At 39.2% G+C, this 20,493-nt stretch overlaps 1 protein-coding gene across 5 annotated transcripts in view; it reads right to left on the bottom strand.

Moving 5' to 3' along the window:
• The window catches only part of VDR (vitamin D receptor), a 116,806-nt gene that overhangs the window by 41,800 nt on the left and 54,513 nt on the right, over positions 1-20,493 (bottom strand). For all 5 annotated transcript variants that reach the window (XM_070740741.1, XM_070740740.1, XM_070740743.1 and 2 more), the window contains one exon: positions 9,908-10,038. In XM_070740741.1, coding sequence (XP_070596842.1) covers positions 9,908-10,038 — 131 coding nt within the window. The remainder of the gene's footprint in view (positions 1-9,907; positions 10,039-20,493) is intronic.

Below are 20,493 nucleotides of genomic sequence, written 5' to 3'. Positions count from 1 at the left end.
GATCAGTGTGTAATAGAGGGGGTGTGGAGGAAGCCCAAGCCTTGCGGGAACCTAATATAAGGGCGGGGTGGGGGGATGAGAGAAGAAAGCCCAAGGATTGTAGGGACTCTGAGATGTGGAAAATGGAGCATAGCGTATCTCTGGGGATGGGCGAGGCTTTAATAATAATAATTACTAATAATAATTTATTAGATTTGTATGCCACCCCTCTCCAAGGACTCAGAGCAGCTCACAACAGGACAATACACAATATACAAATGTAATAGTTAAAAAACAATTTTAAAAACCCTTATAAAAATAACCATACAGCTCAAACAAACCATACATAAATTATAATAGCTACGGGGTATATTAATTTCCCCATGCCTGGCGACATAAATGAGTTTTCAGGAGTTTACGACAGGCAAGGAGGGTGGGGGCAGTCCTAATCTCTGGGGGGGGGTTGGTTCCAGAGGGCCGGGGCCGCCACAGAGAAGGCTCTTCCCCTGGGCCCCGCCAGACAACGTTGTTTAGTCGACGGGACCCAGAGAAGGCCAACTCTGTGTGACCTAATTAGCAGACCCAGGACAGGCTATGTCTCCCAGGTTCTTTCCCATCTGAGGCAGCCACGCTCCATTTAATGACCACATCAAGGAGGGCAGGGGATGGAGATTGTTAAACTAGGTTTAACGGCCATTAGCACATGCTATTGTAATGGGAAGACTTCATTATGGCCACAGGTGGAGCCCTATCGGTACTTCAAACACGACAGCTGACAGTAGTATCTCAAAAGCTACAGGACCATCCAACTCATGGAAAGGTAGCAAGGCCATTCTATTTTTTATTTTTAAAAAATGAATCACAACACTTGTTTCCGAGTCTTCGGAGAGGGGCGGCATACAAATCTAATAAATTATTATTATTATTATTATTATTATTATTATTATTATTATTATTATTAATTATTCCGGGAAAAAGAAAAACAGCTAGTGCTGTAGAAATCCTGCACAGAGATCACAGCATTTTTAGTAATTTGGCCTACAGGTCTTCGAAGCACATTCTGTTCTCATTCATTTAACCAGAGGTCAGCATGGAAGGGCTATTTTTAGCTACAGTCTGTTAAGGTTTCCTTTATCAAGTAACTATTTCACTAAAAGGATCATTTACAAGTTGGCTGCTACACTATACATGACCCCCACACTGTAGAAAACATCCGCCTCCATGCTGGTACTCTCTAATTCATAGTGGATACACTTTCCCTGAAAGTGCCCTTTGCTCATATTGCAGAAAAACCAAAGTCCTCAAAACTCCTGGGGCTTTAATTGGTTATGCAAAAGTATCTCTATAACACAAAATCAACTCCATTTAAATGCTGTCTAACGATCACCACAAGGTAATGTTGCTCATGTTGCTCTCATGTTGCTTTTGATCTTTCCCCCAACTAACTTCAGATTGTGTCCCCTTAAGTTAGTTGGGGGAAAGATCAAAAGCAACATGAGAAAATATTATTTTACTGAAAGAGTAGCAGATCCTTGGAACAAACTTCCAGCAGACGTGGTTGGTAAATCCACAGTAACTGAATTTAAACATGCCTGGGATAAACATAGATCCATCCTAAGATAAAATACAGGAAATAGTATAAGGGCAGACTAGATGGACCATGGGGGCTTTTTCTGCTGTCAATCTTCTATGTTTCTGTGTTTCTATTAAGAATGGGGGAGGGGAAACACTGTTACAGAAAAAATTGTAGATTTGAAAGTAGTCGGAACAAACTTTGTTTCTCAAACAGGCAAGTGTTTCTCTGCGGAAACATTTTTTTTAAAAAAAATATTTTTTTATTACATTTACAGTGGAACCCCGACTTACGAGTTTAATTGGTTCCGGAAGGAGGCTCGCACGTCGAACAGCTCGTATGTCGAAACATTGTTTCCCATAGGAAACAATGTAAAAGCGATTAATGCGTGCAAGCCCGAGGGCTGAGGGGAAAAGACGTCGGCTGAAGCGGGGAAGTTCGCCAAGAGGCAGCAGAAAAGCCGCGCGTGTCTTTTAAAACATCGGAGCCGGCATGGGGAGGCTCTCAATCAACCCCCGAGTCCGGGTTTGGGGCTCGGAGGCTGATTAAAAGCCTCCCCGTGCCGGCTCTGATGTTTTAAAACACACGCGCGGCGTTTCCGCTGCCTCCTACAGCGGGGGCGTGTGTTTTAAAACATCGGAGCCGGCATGGGGAGGCTCTCAATCAACCCCCGAGTCCGTGTTTGGGGCTCGGAGGCTGATTAAAAGCCTCCCCGTGCCGGCTCTGATGTTTTAAAACACACGCGCGGCGTTTCCGCTGCCTCCTACAGCGGGGGCGTGTGTTTTAAAACATCGGAGCCGGCATGGGGAGGCTCTCAATCAACCCCCGAGTCCGGGTTTGGGGCTCGGAGGCTGATTAAAAGCCTCCCCGTGCCGGCTCTGATGTTTTAAAACACACCCCCCCGCTGTAGGAGGCAGCGGAAACGCCGCGCGTGTGTTTTAAAACATCAGAGCCGGCACGGGGAGGCTTTTAATCAGCCTCCGAGCCCCAAACCCGGACTCGGGGGTTGATTGAGAGCCTCCCCATGCCGGCTCCGATGTTTTAAAACACACGCCCCCGCTGTAGGAGGCAGCGGAAACGCCGCGCGTGTGTTTTAAAACATCAGAGCCGGCACGGGGAGGCTTTTAATCAGCCTCCGAGCCCCAAACCCGGACTCGGGGGTTGATTGAGAGCCTCCCCATGCCGGCTCTGATGTTTTAAAACACACGCCCCCCGCTGTAGGAGGCAGCGGAAACGCCGCGCGTGTGTTTTAAAACATCAGAGCCGGCACGGGGAGGCTTTTAATCAGCCTCCGAGCCCCAAACCTGGACTCGGGGGTTGATTGAGAGCCTCCCCATGCTGGCTCCGATGTTTTAAAACACACGCCCCCCGCTGTAGGAGGCAGCGGAAACGCCGCGCGTGTGTTTTAAAACATCAGAGCCGGCACGGGGAGGCTTTTAATCAGCCTCCGAGCCCCAAACCCGGACTCGGGGGTTGATTGAGAGCCTCCCCATGCCGGCTCCGATGTTTTAAAACACACGCCCCCCGCTGTAGGAGGCAGCGGAAACGCCGTGCGTGTGTTTTAAAACATCAGAGCCGGCACGGGGAGGCTTTTAATCAGCCTCCGAGCCCCAAACCCGGACTCGGGGGTTGATTGAGAGCCTCCCCATGCCGGCTCCGATGTTTTAAAACACACGCCCCCCGCTGTAGGAGGCAGCGGAAACGCCGCGCGTGTGTTTTAAAACATCAGAGCCGGCACGGGGAGGCTTTTAATCAGCCTCCGAGCCCCAAACCCGGACTCGGGGGTTGATTGAGAGCCTCCCCATGCCGGCTCCGATGTTTTAAAACACACGCCCCCCGCTGTAGGAGGCAGCGGAAACGCCGCGCGTGTGTTTTAAAACATCAGAGCCGGCACGGGGAGGCTTTTAATCAGCCTCCGAGCCCCAAACCCGGACTCGGGGGTTGATTGAGAGCCTCCCCATGCCGGCTCTGATGTTTTAAAACACACGCCCCCCGCTGTAGGAGGCAGCGGAAACGCCGCGCGTGTGTTTTAAAACATCAGAGCCGGCACGGGGAGGCTTTTAATCAGCCTCCGAGCCCCAAACCCGGACTCGGGGGTTGATTGAGAGCCTCCCCATGCTGGCTCCGATGTTTTAAAACACACGCCCCCGCTGTAGGAGGCAGCGGAAACGCCGCGCGTGTGTTTTAAAACATCAGAGCCGGCACGGGGAGGCTTTTAATCAGCCTCCGAGCCCCGAACCCGGACTCGGGGGTTGATTGAGAGCCTCCCCATTCCGGCTCCGATGTTTTAAAAGACACGCGCGGCTTTTCTGCTGCCTCCTGGCGAACTTCCCCGCTTTAGGAGGCAGCGGAAAAGCCGCTTATTTTTTCTTGCTTATTTTTTCCCGCCACTCGCAGCGAAAGTGCCCCGGTTTTTTTGCCGCCCCCCCCCCCGCCTCTCGCAGCAAGTTCTTGTCCGGGCGTTTTTTTTTGCCCCCCCCCCCCCCGCCCGCCTCGCAGCAAGTGCTTGTCCGGGCGTTTTTTTTTGCCGCCCCCCCCCCCCCCGCCCGCCTCTTGCAGCAAGTGCTTGTCCGGGTGTTTTTTTTGCCCCCCCCCCCCGCCCGCCTCGCAGCAAGTGCTTGTCCGGGCGTTTTTTTTGCCGCCCCCCCCCGCCCGCTTCTGCACCCCCAGCAGAAGCCAAGGACTCACCAAGAGCTGGATATTGTACTGAGAAGAGCCGGCCTGGCTTGCTTTGCTTCGGAGAAATAAAGCGTCACGCCCCCCTGACGCTTTTGGCGGCAAAAGAGCCCAGCATCGCTTCGGAAGCCGCCGAAAGCGTCAGAGGGGCGTGACGCTTTATTCGGCTCTGCATCAGCTCGGAAGCAAAGCAAGCCAGGCCGGCTCTTCTCGGCTCGTATCCCGAATGGAAGCTCGTGAGTCGAACAAAAATTTCTCTACTCTCCCAGCTCGTATCTCGAGTAGCTCGTAAGTAGAGCTGCTCGTATGTCGGGGTTCCACTGTATATACATTTAAAAAGACATTACATAGTCCACATCTTCCAATCGTAATCATAATAACATGACATTCAAAATGTCTAAACTAAAGAGATAGATGAAGAACACACAAACAAAAGAAAAACATACACAAAAGAGAGAGAGAGAGAGAGATACAAACTAACTCTCGCTCTCCCCCCCAAACAGATTTAGTGTTAACCCAGTGAAAATGCTGGATTCAGAATTTAGTCTTCAAGCATGCTTTCCAGTGCAGCTACTGTACATTGATTTCCTATAGCCTTTAAATGCAACCTTTTTCTAAGCCCAGGTAGCCTTAAAGCATGCAAGAAATGTCAATGGAACTTGAATTTTAACTCACTTTTAAACATGCATAAAATGGAAAAATTCAATGCTATTAGTGGAGCAACTTCTACTAGAAGAAACACAGGTTTTGCCCAGTGGGCATATTGGATGGGGCAGTTTAGGATTTTAGTTGAGAACTTCATTGCTGTCTGTGACTGTCTAGCTTTTCATCTCAATAGAGATGCCGTATTTCCCCAAATACCAGTCTATGGGGGAATTTGCCAAGTAAATGGTTCTCCATGCTTTACCTGCTCCATTTTGCTGGGATGAGCATACAGACAATACAGGAAGAGCAAAATATGGGAGGTACAAGAAAGTCCTTGACTTACAAACAAAACTGAACCCAACATTTTTCCTGTTATTAAATGACACAGTTGTTAGGTGAGTTTTGCCCAGTTTTGTAACATTTTTTGCCACAGTTGTTAAACGAATCACTGCAGTTGTTAAATTAGTAACAAGGTTGTTAAGTGAATCTGGCTTCTTGATTGACTTTGCTCATCAGAAGTTTGCAAAAACTGACCGCCTGACCCTGGGACAGTGCAACCATTATAAATATGAACCATTTCAATCATGTAACCCTAGGTATGTTGCAATGGTTGTTAAATATGAAACATGATTGTAAATCACTTTTTTCAAAGTTGTAACTTTACTAAATGAATGGTTGTAAATCAAGGATTACCTGTAGCATGGATTATTTTAAACAGATAAATGACAATTGTTGCTATGGATCTGCTTACAAATCACCACAGGTATCACTTAACTATTTTAATTTCTTTTGCATCTTTTTGAAACATGACACAGGTTTAATTTTTGTATTAAAAGTAGTATTTTAGTCCCTCAAAGATGGGTTATCATTGCCTGGATTTTTTTCTATGACACTGTAGTCAAGCCACCAAGAAATGCATTTCTGGGGGTGCTGCTGCACCTTTTAAACAAAAACCACAATGTCTTTATTCATATGCCATCCACAAAGTCAGCAAATTACTTCATGGCATGAATTTATTTCTTGGAAACAGTTTCTTTTGCATTAGTCATAAGGGGGAAACCCATGAACAGTCTGCCAATATAAACTCAAGAAGGTGTTTTGTTATCAAAGATCATGGACGATACATTTCTTTTGAACTTTTTAAATGCAATCAAGTAGTGATGAACTTGGAGAAATGTATTTCAGTCATTTCTTCAAAGGGAAGAAAGATTCAATGAAGGCAAAGAGATAGATTGAGCTGAATGTTTTACCTACATGTCAAGACATCATTGATGAAAAATAAATGAAAAAAAGAGTGTATACATTCATGCACAACCAGATTAACTCAATTCGCTACATCATTCCATACGTTTATATCAATGAAACCATTCTAGCCTCTAACATATCCATGTACCACTTCCTACAATGCTTAAGAGAAAGGGGATGAAAATAGAATTACAACTAGAATTCTAGAGGCAAGTAGAATAAGGTAATTTTATGCTTTTCTTTCTTCTTAAAAACCAAAACCTAAGCCACCCTAGTATCAACTGGTGCATTGCTAGGACTCCTGGCAACATTTATCACCTAATCTGCAACTTGGCATTCAAAGAAAGAGGAGAGAACTTGTACATATACACACACACATACACAGTGTCCAAACTTTTGAAAGCTTTTAAAAAGGAAATCTAAATTCCATCTAGGTTTTCCCTACTTTCTACAAATGAAGTTTAAATATCCTGTTTCTTTTGCAAAGTAGTTTAGTCCTGTGATACAAAGATCCTGTTTTAGTTCACCTTTAACACATCTAGATAAAAACTAGCTTATTCACGAGATTGAATATGAACTTTGCTTGTCTCTATATGAAAGGCAAGGAATTTGATCAATACTATGATGTGAAGGCAGTGTGGTATATAACCATACATTTTATTCATTTTTAAAAAATCATAGAGACAAAAATCATCCCAAAATGGATTTAAATAATCCAAAACACATTAATAGCACAGATATTTTAAAAAATTACAACACCAAAACTAAAAGTCGGTAGTAAAATCCAAGGCCAGTTACAGCTAAAATAATTTCCACTCAGTTGTCCAATTAACCAATGTAGAATAAAGCAAATGAGAAAACTGTCAGTTTCCATGTATGTAGGGAAGAAACCTTATAGCACCAGTATGAGTTAACAGAAAAGTCACTGTAGGAAATAAGCCAATTTGATGTAGTGGGAAAGGTACTTGCCTAGAACAAGGAGACTGAGTTCTAGTCTCACTGTAAGCACAAAAGCTGCTGGGTGACTTTGGATCAGTCACTCTCTATCAGCCTAACTCACTTGGCAGGGTGGTTGCTTTGAGGAAATAGGAAGAGGAAAAATATTACGTGCATTCTCTTTCTTGAGCTACTTATAAAGTAATAAAGGCAGCATAAAAATCTAATAAAACAAACAGATGCATAATGTCCGTGAGAGGCAGAGTCAACTAACATCAACATCTTGGCAATGCTTCAAATCAATTCTTCAGATAATTTTGCCTGCAACATTTCATACAGTTGTTAAAAAGCAAGTAAGAGAAGAAGGAACTTTGTGGCAAACCATAAACCAAAAAAAAAAAAAATCACAAAAGGAAGTACCACCTTCTGTAACAAATTCCAGAAATTCAGCAACTCTAAAAACCAGAAGATTCTTTGGTCTGGAGATATTTCGGTCAAAAGTTCAGTGGGATGTGGGACTTTAAATAAATGCTTTAGCATTTTTGGTAAAAGATCATATGTTGGATGGAGCAAAGCCATATTAATTATCTTGGGTATTTTAGCAACTTCTGCTGATATGGTATCCGCAAGTGCAGGATTCACCTTTTTCAAATTCATTGGTTGCAACAAGAATTGATTGACCTAATGTCATGGACTAGAGAGAGCACGACCAGTCAAAAGTCACCCAGTTAGTTTTCAAGCCTAAAGGCAGGACTAGAACTCACAATCTCCTGGTTTCTAGCCTGATACCTTAACTGCTAAGTGATTATAGTCACAAATGAGTTTCTACAAAGTGCAATGTTTCTAATTACAACAGCAACAGTTTGGGTATCTCTATTAAGATGCATTCCCATGACAGACAGACAGACATACATACATACATACATACATACATACATACATACATACATACATACATACATTTATTTATTTAGTCAAATACATAATACACATTGAAGAGAATAGATGTGTAGTAATATAACTAAAGAAACAAATAGAAGAAAAGATATAAAAATATAAGTGAACAGATTTGAAAGGAAGAAAAGATAAATGAGATAAGGAGAGACAATTGGACAGGGGATGGAAGGCACACTGGTGCACTTATGCACGCCCCTATTTGCAGTAAAGGGTCCAGGTATAATGTACATTTGGCCTGGGATAATATATATTTGTGCTTTAAAAGTCATAATCAAAGCAAAGGTCCTTGATAGCACAGAAGGTTTTTTTTTAATGATTACTATTTTTACCATAGCCATAACATGAAGACTTCATCAGCCAAACCAGGGAGTCAATATAGGCCTCATGAACAAGAAGCCTGCTTTGGGCTCAGCCTTCCTTTCTCCAGACTGCACTTCTCTGCTGCAGTCTAATAGGATCAACAATATATTGTCTTGCCCGTCTGTCATCACACTCAAAGTATCTAAAAGTACTACATATGAATGGAAGCATTTCAGAACTCTAAACTGCCTATTGATTCATTACAGCCCTTCCATCTGAATAAAACTTTTTTTTCTCTCGTCAGCTAATCCTGATCATGAAACTAATAAAACTTTTTTTTTCTCCTGAGCAAAAACTTCTTTAATCACAAAGCTAAAAAGTTAAGCGGGCACGTGTGACTTTGAAATCAGTTCTGCTACAAAAACAGACCAGATTACACAACTTCTGTCTCAGCAACTATTGGTAGTCTCAACAATTACTGTAGGAAGTTCCTGGTATGGATACCAATGTTAGAAAAAATAATAATGAAATTGCAGCAAGCTTACAAGATTGATGATGTTCTCACCTAAAATCCTACGGCGTTTGGCATTTATTACTCCAAAATTTATAAGATTTCAGGCAATAGCCATAATTTTGTATGCCAATAATGCCAAATGTGTGATGGTTTCCACAGGTGCCGTATTGTTGACTCCTGGCTTGTGTGATATTTGTCAATTTTTTTTTATAACTGCATAATAGTCTCTATAAAGAAAATAGGTGAGTATATTTTACCTACATTAGCAGGAGACCCTGAGGCATTTTATTAAATGAGAGAAAGAGACACAGGCAGACAGATTAAGTGAACCAAGTGTCTGGAAACCTGAATGTGGAATTTTCATATTTTTCAAGAAAGGTGTCCAAACTGCTAACTCTTCCCAAATATCTTTTGTTTAAAATGGGTGAACAGTGCAGTCAGGCGGTAGGGAAAGCAAGTAGGATGCTTGGCTGCATAGCTAGAGGTATAACAAGCAGGAAGAGGGAGATTATGATCCCGCTATATAGAGCGCTGGTGAGACCACACTTGGAATACTGTGTTCAGTTCTGGAGACCTCACCTACAAAAAGATATTGACAAAATTGAAGGGGTCCAAAGACGGGCTACAAGAATGGTGGAAGGTGTTAAGTATAAAACGTATCAGGAAAGACTTAATGAACTCAATCTGTATAGTCTGGAGGACAGAAGGAAAAGGGGGGACATGATCGAAACATTTAAATATGTTAAAGGGTTAAATAAGGTCCAGGAGGGAAGTGTTTTTAATAGGAAAGTGAACACAAGAACAAGGGGACACAATCTGAAGTTAGTTGGGGGAAAGATCAAAAGCAACATGAGAAAATATTATTTCACTGAAAGAGTAGTAGATCCTTGGAACAAACTTCCAGCAGACGTGGTTGGTAAATCCACAGTAACTGAATTTAAACATGCCTGGGATAAACATATATCCATCCTAAGATAAAATACAGAAAATAGTATAAGGGCAGACTAGATGGACCATGAGGTCTTTTTCTGCCGTCAGACTTCTATGTTTCTATGTTTCTAAAATGGAGCACATTTACTCACATTCTTTCATCATGCCTATGTCAACGCAACGCTTCAGCCGGCAAGCTTGGCAGTGTCTCCTGTTATCTTTGGTAATTTTACAGTCACCATTGAAGGGACAGGTGAACATTGCTTTTCTTTTCATGCTCCTCCTGAAAAAAATAAACAGAAAAATGCATCAAATTGGCTTACTTCTTGATAGGGTAAGTCGTAATTTATTGTTTCTGCACAGATACTGCTCTGAAAATAAGTAGTATGGGAGATTGGCATGTAAAATGAGCTGTCCCTTAAAAGGCAAGACATAGCTTATCACCAAGCGTAGCAGACATACTGCAAATATAACTACAGTTCAGTTTCTAAGAAATATGGGTATTTTAAAAATGTGATCTGTTAGAAATTGTTAGAAGACACTAACAATTTGCCTGTCTTCATGGTGCCCCCCCCTCCCCAACTATTGTTTAATATTTTATGGACTACATGCAGAAAAGCAGGTTCTTGTCAGAGAGAAATAGCCTGTATAATAAATGGGAACATAATAATCATAGTTTGGATGCCTAAAACAGACATCTTTAAATGTTGAAAACTATTTAGATCAGAATTCAATGGAAGATGGCAATATATACAACCATCTCAAATCACTTGTGATAATATGGTTTTTCTTATAAGTTTTCAGCCAATTAACTTGCTTTCTCAGATACATGAAATGGATTCAGAATGGATTGCAACTTTTAAGTACATTGAAACAAAACATAAACAGAAATTTAAAAAAATTGGAAAACATCAGTCACAACATTTAGATTTCAAACATATCATCAATTGACATGTTGGGTTAATGTAACTTGTATCACACCCAATTTGTATTTTTGAAAGCTTATCATGGCAAGTGTCCATTCAGAGTTTAACAGTAAACTTGCTTGCTCCATCAGATACCCCGTGAATTAATATTACAGTATGCTCATTAAGTCCAGTGCTTAAAGTTATTCATTTATGTACCATCTGCAAATGTTTGGTGTAATGGCAGTATAGAATATGCTGCTTTAATCTAAATGTTTAGATAATTAAACAGGCACTGTCTTCTACTGAAAATCACTGTTGTCTTATGTCCTGTGTAGAAAATTTGCACAAACTGAAAGGGCATCTCAGAAGATTAAAAACATCTATCAATATCTTCAGGCAAGCATGCCAATTACCTGCATAGAATACATAGTGTATAAAGAGGCACTATTGCAAGCCTAAACATTGGCGACAGTATAAATAACATTTAGTATGGAAGGGAATAATACAAACATGTCTCTTTCCTAAAATAAATCAATAAATATATAGAACACATGTTCTATAAAGAGCTGGAAAACTAAGTAAATGTTTATTTGCACTTGGAATAAAGCTGCCTAATGTTTAACATTATTTAAATGACTAGGCTACTGTTATACCAAATCATTTGGAGATGACCTCAGAGATCTGTTGGTCAAAGAAATACAGAAAACCAACCAGAAGACCACAGTAATCAGAAGCTTTTCCTAAGTCCCAACAGTGAATCACCATGTAATCCTGGAAACCTGAAATTCTCCTTTGCTCTTTTAAGAAATCATCACGCTTCAACTGTTGTTGAATTCCGTTTTCCTTCTTTGGCTCTAAAGCATAGTTGAATGGGCTGGCACTCAAACCATTACCTGCTTCTAAAATAAATTTCTTTCATCTTTACAAGGGCATGTTCAATGTTGGTCAAAATGACAAGGTGAAATATGCTAGGATGGAACTCTGGGTAACCCAGTTCAACTTGTGAATAGCAGTAGGCGTAGGAAACTGATTCAGTTCTAATGGTTTCCAGTACACAGCAGAAATGGAACATGAATGTGTCCTCAGAGACATCCATTTTTTAAAAAATGTTATACTCTATGCTACATAATGGCAACAAAATTACATGTTGCACAAACACAAAGAAGCCATTCTCACCACCATTACGTAAGAAGAGCACATAAATTGTCTGGCATTATGCACCACAAATATATTTTTATCTCTCTCTTTCTCTCAAAACCCAATTTCTCTTGTACGTTAAATGAATTACCTCTATATAGCCACGTTATACAATACATTATTAATGTTTAGGTCCTTTTATATAAGCATGGGAAAGTTTTGTGAATTAAGGATATAAGCTAACACTGCTCACAGTCACTCACGCCCTCATCACCTCGAGGCTCGACTACTGTAATGCTCTCTACATGGGGCTACCTTTGAAAAGTGTTCGGAAACTTCAGATCGTGCAGAATGCAGCTGCGAGAGCAATCATGGGCTTCCCAAGGTATGCCCATGTTACACCAACACTCTGCAGTCTGCATTGGTTGCTGATCAATTTCCGGTCACAATTCAAAGTGTTCGTTATGACCTATAAAGCCCTTCATGGCATTGGACTAGAGTATCTCCGGGACCGCCTTCTGCCGCACGAATCCCAGCGACTGGTTAGGTCCCACAGAGTTGGCCTTCTCTGGGTCCCATCGACTAAGCAACGTCGTTTGGCGGGACCCAGGAGAAGAGCCTTCTCTGTGTCAGCCCCGGCCCTCTGGAACCAGCTCCCCCCAGATATCAGAGTTGCCCCCACCCTCCTTGCCTTTCGCAAGCTCCTTAAAACCCACCTCTGTCGTCAGGCATGGGGGAATTGAAATTTCCCTTCCCCTAGGCTTATAGAATTTATACATGGTATGCTTGTATGTATGAGTGGTTCTTTAAATTGGGGGTTTTAGATTATTTTTAATATTAGATTTGTTTACATTGTCTTTTTATATTGTTGTTAGCCGCCCCGAGTCTTCGGAGAGGGGCGGCATACAAATCTAATAAATGAATGAATGAATGAATGAATGAATGAATGTTCAGTCTAAATTTCTGAGCACAATATAGTAGCTCCTGTTGGCAAAATATTTGTTCAGCTACAGAGGTGAGTTTTTTAGATCACTGTTTAACAATGGATAACCTTCCAACCTTATACTGTAGTATCAGGTTTTCCCAACCGCAAAAGCATGCCATAACCATTTCCATTATTTTTTTATTAGTTTCCAAAACAACTCTCAGAAGTATCATGTAAATATAAAATAATACTTGTTGTAGAACTGATTTTAACTTGAAATTGTGTCACAAAAAGGTAGTTTTTCTTTGACACCCCAGAACTGGAATTCTAGATCTCTTTATGGTCTTGAACAACTTCTTTACTTCTTACTTGCTTCTAATAAACATCTACAAACAACTACGAGTGTAATATTTTATAAAGAATTAGTTGTCATCTAGTGCTAGAAAGGTTTATAAAATAATAAGTGCTTTTTAAGAGCCGTAGTGGCACAGTGAGTAGAATGCAGTACTGAAGGCTACTACCTGACTGACAGCTGCCTGCAGTTTGGCAGTTCAAATCTCACCAGGTTTAAGATTGACTCAGCTTTCCATTCTTCTAAAGTGGTAAAATGAGGAGCCAGATTATTGGGGTCAAGAAGCTGACTCTGTAAACTGCTTAGAGAGGGCTGTAAAGCACCGTGAAGCGGTATATAAATCTAAATGCAACTGCTATTGCAGTTACTTTTCATAGCAATCTATAAAGAATGGGGTTTTTTTGTTACCGCTGAACATGATTCTGATCTTTGTAGACACATCCCAATATCTCAGTATCTTTCTCTAAGGCCTACATTGCTACTGTGTACATTCCTTATCTATCGCATACTTTCAGTCCTCAGCATAGTGCAGGTTACAGGTATTCCTTGTTTCAAGAACCACAATCAACACCAGTAAGTTGGTTATTAAGCAAAGCAGTTGCTAAGTGAAATTGCGGCTGGGCTTACAATCTTCTTTCAGCTTTATTTTGTTTTCCAGCGTAAAAGCAAGGGCTGATTGCAAAATTAATTTTTCAGCATTGTCGTCGTAACTGCACATGGTCACTGTCTGAGGATATTAAAACTTCTTCCTCCAATTTTAGAACTGTACCATTGCCTTCCATTCCAGCCTCTCTCAATACATATTCAAGGATGAGTAAATAGGGAGAGAATAGACAGCCTTGTTTCTCACCTTTGTTCCCCAGGAGCCAGTTTATAATAATCTTGCTTTTCAGTCTTTTCTAAAGTCAAGTTTAGTATCTGGCATCTCCTTTTGCTTTAATTTGCATTCAGTAATCTTAATCGTTATTTTGCAAGCACATGAAATTTAAAATATTCCTATTATTTTGCATATGTAAAACTCCATTCTTTGGTAATGCCATGTGGATTGACGTAATCACTAAGCTGTTTTCTCTTTATTAGCATAATTTAATTAGAATCTTTGCTGATTCTTCCTCTGTTGTTTCCCATATTTCTATAAGTTTTACTTCAACTTCTGTCACTTTACAACTTGGTAATGACCAGAGGGCTTGAATTAAAATCTTATTCCTCTTGTTGTCTAGTAGTATAATTCTGTTGCTTCTGGCTGTTTGTCAACCAAGAAACATTATTTCACAAGGCTGGTCTATCAATAACTGTTTCCCAACTTCCTGTATACTTATACTTCTGTCACTAGCGATGATATTCTATCATCTTGTTTCATTTTGTTGGCTACTTTTCCTTCAGTTTTCCAAACCTCAGGATTTCTCCAATGACTACTTCTTATTGCAGTATACATCTAAGATATTTAAGGTTTACAACTTCAAGTAGCATCTAATGTTTTGTTAAGAGTTACAGAATCATAAATGAATTTTTATATATCATTTATCAGATATTGTCACCTCCTTTTCCTGATAATTTTTCGGTATAAGAATTTTTTATTTTCTCCACCATAAAGTAAAACAATATATACAGTAGTTACAAACACAACAACAATACTTAAAATTAATCATATATAAACTTTTCTTTTCTTTTTACTCCCTTAATGGAGGCTCTTATCTCTCCTTGACTAAATTTTTTAATTAATTTTATACAACATTATCAATTCTTAAAATAATAATAATAATAATAATAATAATAATAATAAATTATTAGATTTTTATTTATTTATTTTATTTATTACTTAGATTTGTATGCCGCCCCTCTCCTTCTTACTATAATTACATTACATCAATGCAAAGAATAATAAAATCTCTTTTATCTAAATTTTAATATTGTATTATATAGCTAATGAAAAATTATATATATATATATATGTATCTTTAGTAAAAGAAAGTAGTCATAACATGTCACCTACTTCATAAAATAAAGTTCTATATGTTTAAAATCTAAACAATAACTACATTTTGTGTTATATCATTATATAGTGCTACCACCATTTCTCATCTTTGCCATCTGGCTTCCAAAGTTTAAATCAAATTCTCATGTTTCAATTTTTTCCCAAAATTAACCAATTACTAATACATACGTATCCCTTAGTTTTCTATCCAATCATAAAACCTCCCCCAAATTTTATAATAATCCGATAATTGAATCACCACATAGTCAGCCACATAGTTCCTAGTATGGCCTTAGCTCCTTGACTAATATCATCTTGACCTTAGATAGGTTTACCTCACCATTACTTCACCCTTATATATTCTCTGCTTTAGTGAAATTCTTGCTTTGTTTAACATTCAGCTATATGCCATTAGAATCCACTCTTTAAAAATTAGATCATTTATATTTTTCCTCTGCCAAACCAGAAAGGGCCCCATCCTTCCTAAAAGAGAAGATGCTGAAAATTGGATTAGGGAAGGAGAAGCTAAAGAGACAATCTAGATAATCACGTTTACTGATGAATGGATGGAGAAGAAAGAGGAACTGCAACATTTTTGGCCTATTCCTGAGAATGACAAGCTACCCAGATACTTAGAACACAGTAAAACAACTCAGTGGCATAGCAGAATGAGTACAATGTAAGGGAGATTTTCTACTTTATTCTAAACTCAGAAATGTTACAACCACAGGGTCATTTTTTAAAAAAAAAAAGTGATTGATTTTATATGAGACCGATCTGATGTAAAAACAAGTTAGCCCAGTACCCTGACCCAATTGCCAATCACAAGATATGCCAAGGGTTATCAGAATGGAAAGGGGAATCTAATAAAACCTATCTAAAGATTTAAAGGATTTTAACTATTTCCCAATAGAGCAGAAACCACGAATTGCCTCAACATCAGTTTTACAGGATATCTAAAGGATTATTTACGAAGGACCTGATGTTTATGGAGCAAAGTTCTGGTTTAAAATTCACATGCCTGAGCAGTAATTAGTCTTCTCTGCTAAGATATGCATTTCTTATAGTCCTTCACAAATAGGATGAAGGTCAAGGTAATTGGCTATCATTTTTAAACCTATGCTCGGGAGAGGAAAATGTCCAGAGGGTAGGCAGGCCCTTGGCAAGCATCTTGTTTTTAACATCCTCCTTGAGTATCAAGGTATTATTACTGTTGCTTTGAAATAGCCTATTGCAAGTTTCCATCAAAATATGCCTTGCAAGTTTCCATCAAGGCAATTGTCTTTTACTTCAAGGTCACTTATTGTTTCTGATATATTCAGGCTTCCTTTACTCGTGCCACTGATGTCCTTGCAGCTATTACTATCTACGCCACAGCAATTTGTACTTTCCTGTAGCGCATAATTTTCAGAAATTTGGCTGTGATTTGGCTGGGCCAAGTTTATGAGCCAGAAATAAAAGTTTCAAGACAGTATAGCAGTTTACATGACCACTTCTTCTCCTCTCTTTCTATTACCTCTGCTATACAGGTAGTCCTCAACTTGTGACCATAATTGAGCCCACAATTTCTGTTGCTAAGCAAGACAGTGAGTTTTTTAAAAAATTATCACTTTTCTCGCCATAGTTGTTAAGTAGAATCACTTTACTTGTTAAGTTAATAATGCAGTTGTTAAGTGAATTTGGCTTCCCCATTGTCAGAAATCTCAAAAGGTGATCACATGACCCCGGGATATGACAAATGTCATAAATGTCAGTCCCAATAATATCACACTGTAGTTTGAATTATGCTACCTATTTTAAAAAAAAATAACAATATGTTCACAATAATTTCAATGGAACTCTATATTTTATCTAGCTCTCAGGTAAAAGAGAAGGTTGACTACACAAGATCTAGCATCTTTTATTTCTAACATGGGAATTAAGATTATTTACCTAATTCAAAACATGCCTAATATCTGATTAAACATTTTAAAATATAGCAAAAATCTGCCAGCACAGATATTAAGATATTTAAGGTTTTCCCTCATCTATTTATCTATCTATCTATCTATCTATCTATCTATCTATCTATCTATCTATCTATCTATCTATCTATCTACCTACCTACCTACCTACCTACCTACCTTTCTCTCTATTGCTGTTTTTAACATGCTCTACTCATTATCTTTAGTTTCTAAATGATCCATTTTCAATATTTTTCATCCTCTTTCATATCATGCCATGTTTATGTTAGAAAACTAATAGTCTGAGGATATTCATCTGTTCATCATTAAAGGAGAGACAGGAAAGCGGATCAGAAGTAGAGATAGAAGAGGATAGACCTGTGATAAAAAGCAAAAGCACAGAAACGCAAGAACAGGTAATACCAAGAAGATCTGAAAGGAGTGATAAAGGTATACCTTCTACGTGGATCACTGCAAGTGAGGCTAGAGTGAGGCTGGAGTATATAGTGTTAGGTATGAACCCCAAAATTACTAAGAGATATGGTCATGGTCATTGCTTAAAGAACAACAAGATAAATGGAAGAAGCTGATGTTAAAGAGAATATCAGGAAACAGATAAACCAAACTGAGGATATTGAGCTAGTGAAAAGAGAAAGCAAAGGTATCCAGGTAAGATATGGGAAACAGGATGTAAGGGAAATTAGAGAGACAGAGTATACAGAGTAGTTCCAGCAGCAATAGTAGTTAAGGTACTAGTAGCGTTTGGAGCAAGGAGAGTAGGAACTGAAGCAGGAGGCAAGGACATAATAGAAAAAGAAAGCATCATTATTACATTAAAGCATTCAGCTGCTCAGCTTTAAATGGGAGGAATGTCAGAGTAAGGATGATTTAACAGCTCACCGGCTGATGTAAGCCGCCCTGAGTCCCATTGGGATTGGGTGGCATAGAAGTCTAAATGAATGAATGAATGAATGAATGAATGAATGAATGAATGAATAAATAAATAAATAAATAAATAAATAAATAAAATAATTGCCAGAAACATTTATTTCCCATCATCCATTTCACGAATGTTTGCGTAAACCAACATTTCATGTGGCCAGCTCCAAGGTAAGGAAATGAAAACAGACCAGATACTTGGCATGCCAGGGGCATTTGCCATATAGTTCCTAGATGGCAATTCAGAAAATCCGGAAAAATCATTATATGGTATGTGCAGGATTATTAACAAGGAATCGTAGCACAATAATGTGATAGTGGAAATCAAGACACAACTGGTCCAAAGGAACTTTTTAGTTATTTGCTTGTTTGCATTCCACCTTTATTATTTTCATAAATAACTCAAGATGGCAAACCTATTACAACATTCCCTGTCCTGAGGAGGGACTTGAACACCTAGGTCTCACACTTTCTAGCATGGTGCCTTGCCTGCTAGATCAGAGTAGAGTAAGGAAAACAAATAAAACTGCCATGATGAGTTTTTAAATCTTTAAAATTTGGAGAGATAACAATTACGTTTAAAGCTGCACAAAATTTCTCCAGAGCAGTGGAAAGAAAATTGTCACTGTTCAGAGTTGCTGCTTCTCCACAGCTTTAAGACTTCAGCATACAAAAGCGTACATAAGGGGTGTACATAAGTGCACTGGTGTGCCTTTCGTCCCCTGTCCAATTGTCTTTCCTTTCTCTCACTTATCATATATATTTTCTTTCTTTCATATATCCTCTCCTCTAAGTTCACTTTACCCTTATATATATTACTACATGTCTATTTTTCTTCCTGTGTATTTGTGTATTGGACAAATGAATAAATAAAATAAAATAAAAGCTTGGCTCTTGGTTATCCCTTTTGGGGTACAGGCACTTCTAGTGATACACCTTCAGACACTAAAGGCCATACTTTGAGGAAAAAATGAGCTACAAACGTGAAGGTATTCCTTAATCAAATAATTAGTTATGATTTTTGGAATACCTCTTAAAGAATTACTTCAATTACATTTTGATAACTTGTTAAAAGGGAATAAGTACTCATTACTTTCCCAAGTATCTACCTGTTTTCTCAGCTAATGCGTCATTAACGGGAGGAAAAAGTTAATCTAATGTGCTTTATGTCTAGAAAAGACAGTGCATGATTTATTAGCCAAGGGCACTGTGTGGAAATGCACCTCTGACAGACAAGTTGCTTTCTTAAGCAATTACAATTGAAGAAAATGTTGCTGTTCTGGTTAGCCGCGTGCACTGTAGCCTGACTGGAAATCTGGCTGTGATGTCTATGGTACATAGGACATTTTATGTAATCCTCTACAAAGTTAATAGGTTTCTTACAAAAATGTTGAAATAAAAAAAAATCACTTTAAAAAAAAAGACTTTTGGAACTCCAACTTAATGTTTATCTAAATCCTTTATCGATATTATTCCTACCTTCCAGTTTTAGTCTTAAATACATGGGAAATTTCCCTTCACTAGTCATGTTTTGGCTTTTGATGTATAGTATTACTCATCCACCTTAATCCCATGCTTCCCAGAACAAACTCAAATGTCATAACTATAGAAAGTACTCTCTCTATGAGAACTAAGCATTTCATGAATGAAAAATGCTAAGCTGATGAATGTTTTGAAACACTCTTGGCTAGTGTATAAGCAATGCTAATTAGAAGACCTCCATGGTCCCTTCCAACTCTGTTATTCAATGCTAATCTCCTCTTAACCTAAGTTTGTTTGTTTGTTTGACTTCTATGCCACTAAGTTAAATTATGTGATGAAAGTTAACCACTTTCTTATTTCTTCTTTGTGCTACTGTACTTAGGTTTAATAACAAAGTATATATAGAGACGGAAACAATCCCACGAACAACAAAAATATTAGTTCCTATATGGACTAAATGAAAATATCCTCAATGACAGTCCTGTTGAGGCCAGTTATCTATTTCACTAAAAACAGAATGTACTTGCACTCTGTGCAAAAGGAAGAAACAGTTGTTTAAATTATTTATTATTATTATTATTATTATTATTATTATTATTATTATTATTATTATTATTATTATTTATTAGATTTGTATGCCGCCCCTCTCTGCAGACAGTGACAAAAACAATATATATTGACAAATCTAATAATTAAAATCTAAAATAACAATTACACATTTGAAAATCTAAAAGCGAGGAACCCCAATATAAAAAACATACATACAGTCATATCATGCACTAGAACTACATAGGCAGGGGGAGATGTCTCAGTTCCCCCACGCTTGACGACAGAGGTGGGTTTTAAGGAGTTTACGAAAAGCAAGGAGGGTGGGGGCAATTCTAATCTCCGGGGGGAGTTGTTCCAGAGGGCCAGGGCCACCACAGAGAAGGCTCTTCCCCTGGGCCCCGCCAAACGACATTGTTTTGTTGACGGGACCCGGAGAAGGCCCACTCTGTGGGACCTAACCGGTCGCTGGGATTCGTGCGGCAGAAGGCGGTCTTGCAACAGTCCTGCTTCTGTTCATCCTATACCAAA

This window comes from Erythrolamprus reginae, chromosome 2 (genome assembly GCF_031021105.1).
Source record: "Erythrolamprus reginae isolate rEryReg1 chromosome 2, rEryReg1.hap1, whole genome shotgun sequence".
Lineage (NCBI taxonomy): Eukaryota > Metazoa > Chordata > Lepidosauria > Squamata > Dipsadidae > Erythrolamprus > Erythrolamprus reginae.
The sequence above is the reverse complement of the archived record's forward strand: the minus strand, read 5'-3'. Positions and strand labels throughout refer to the sequence as shown.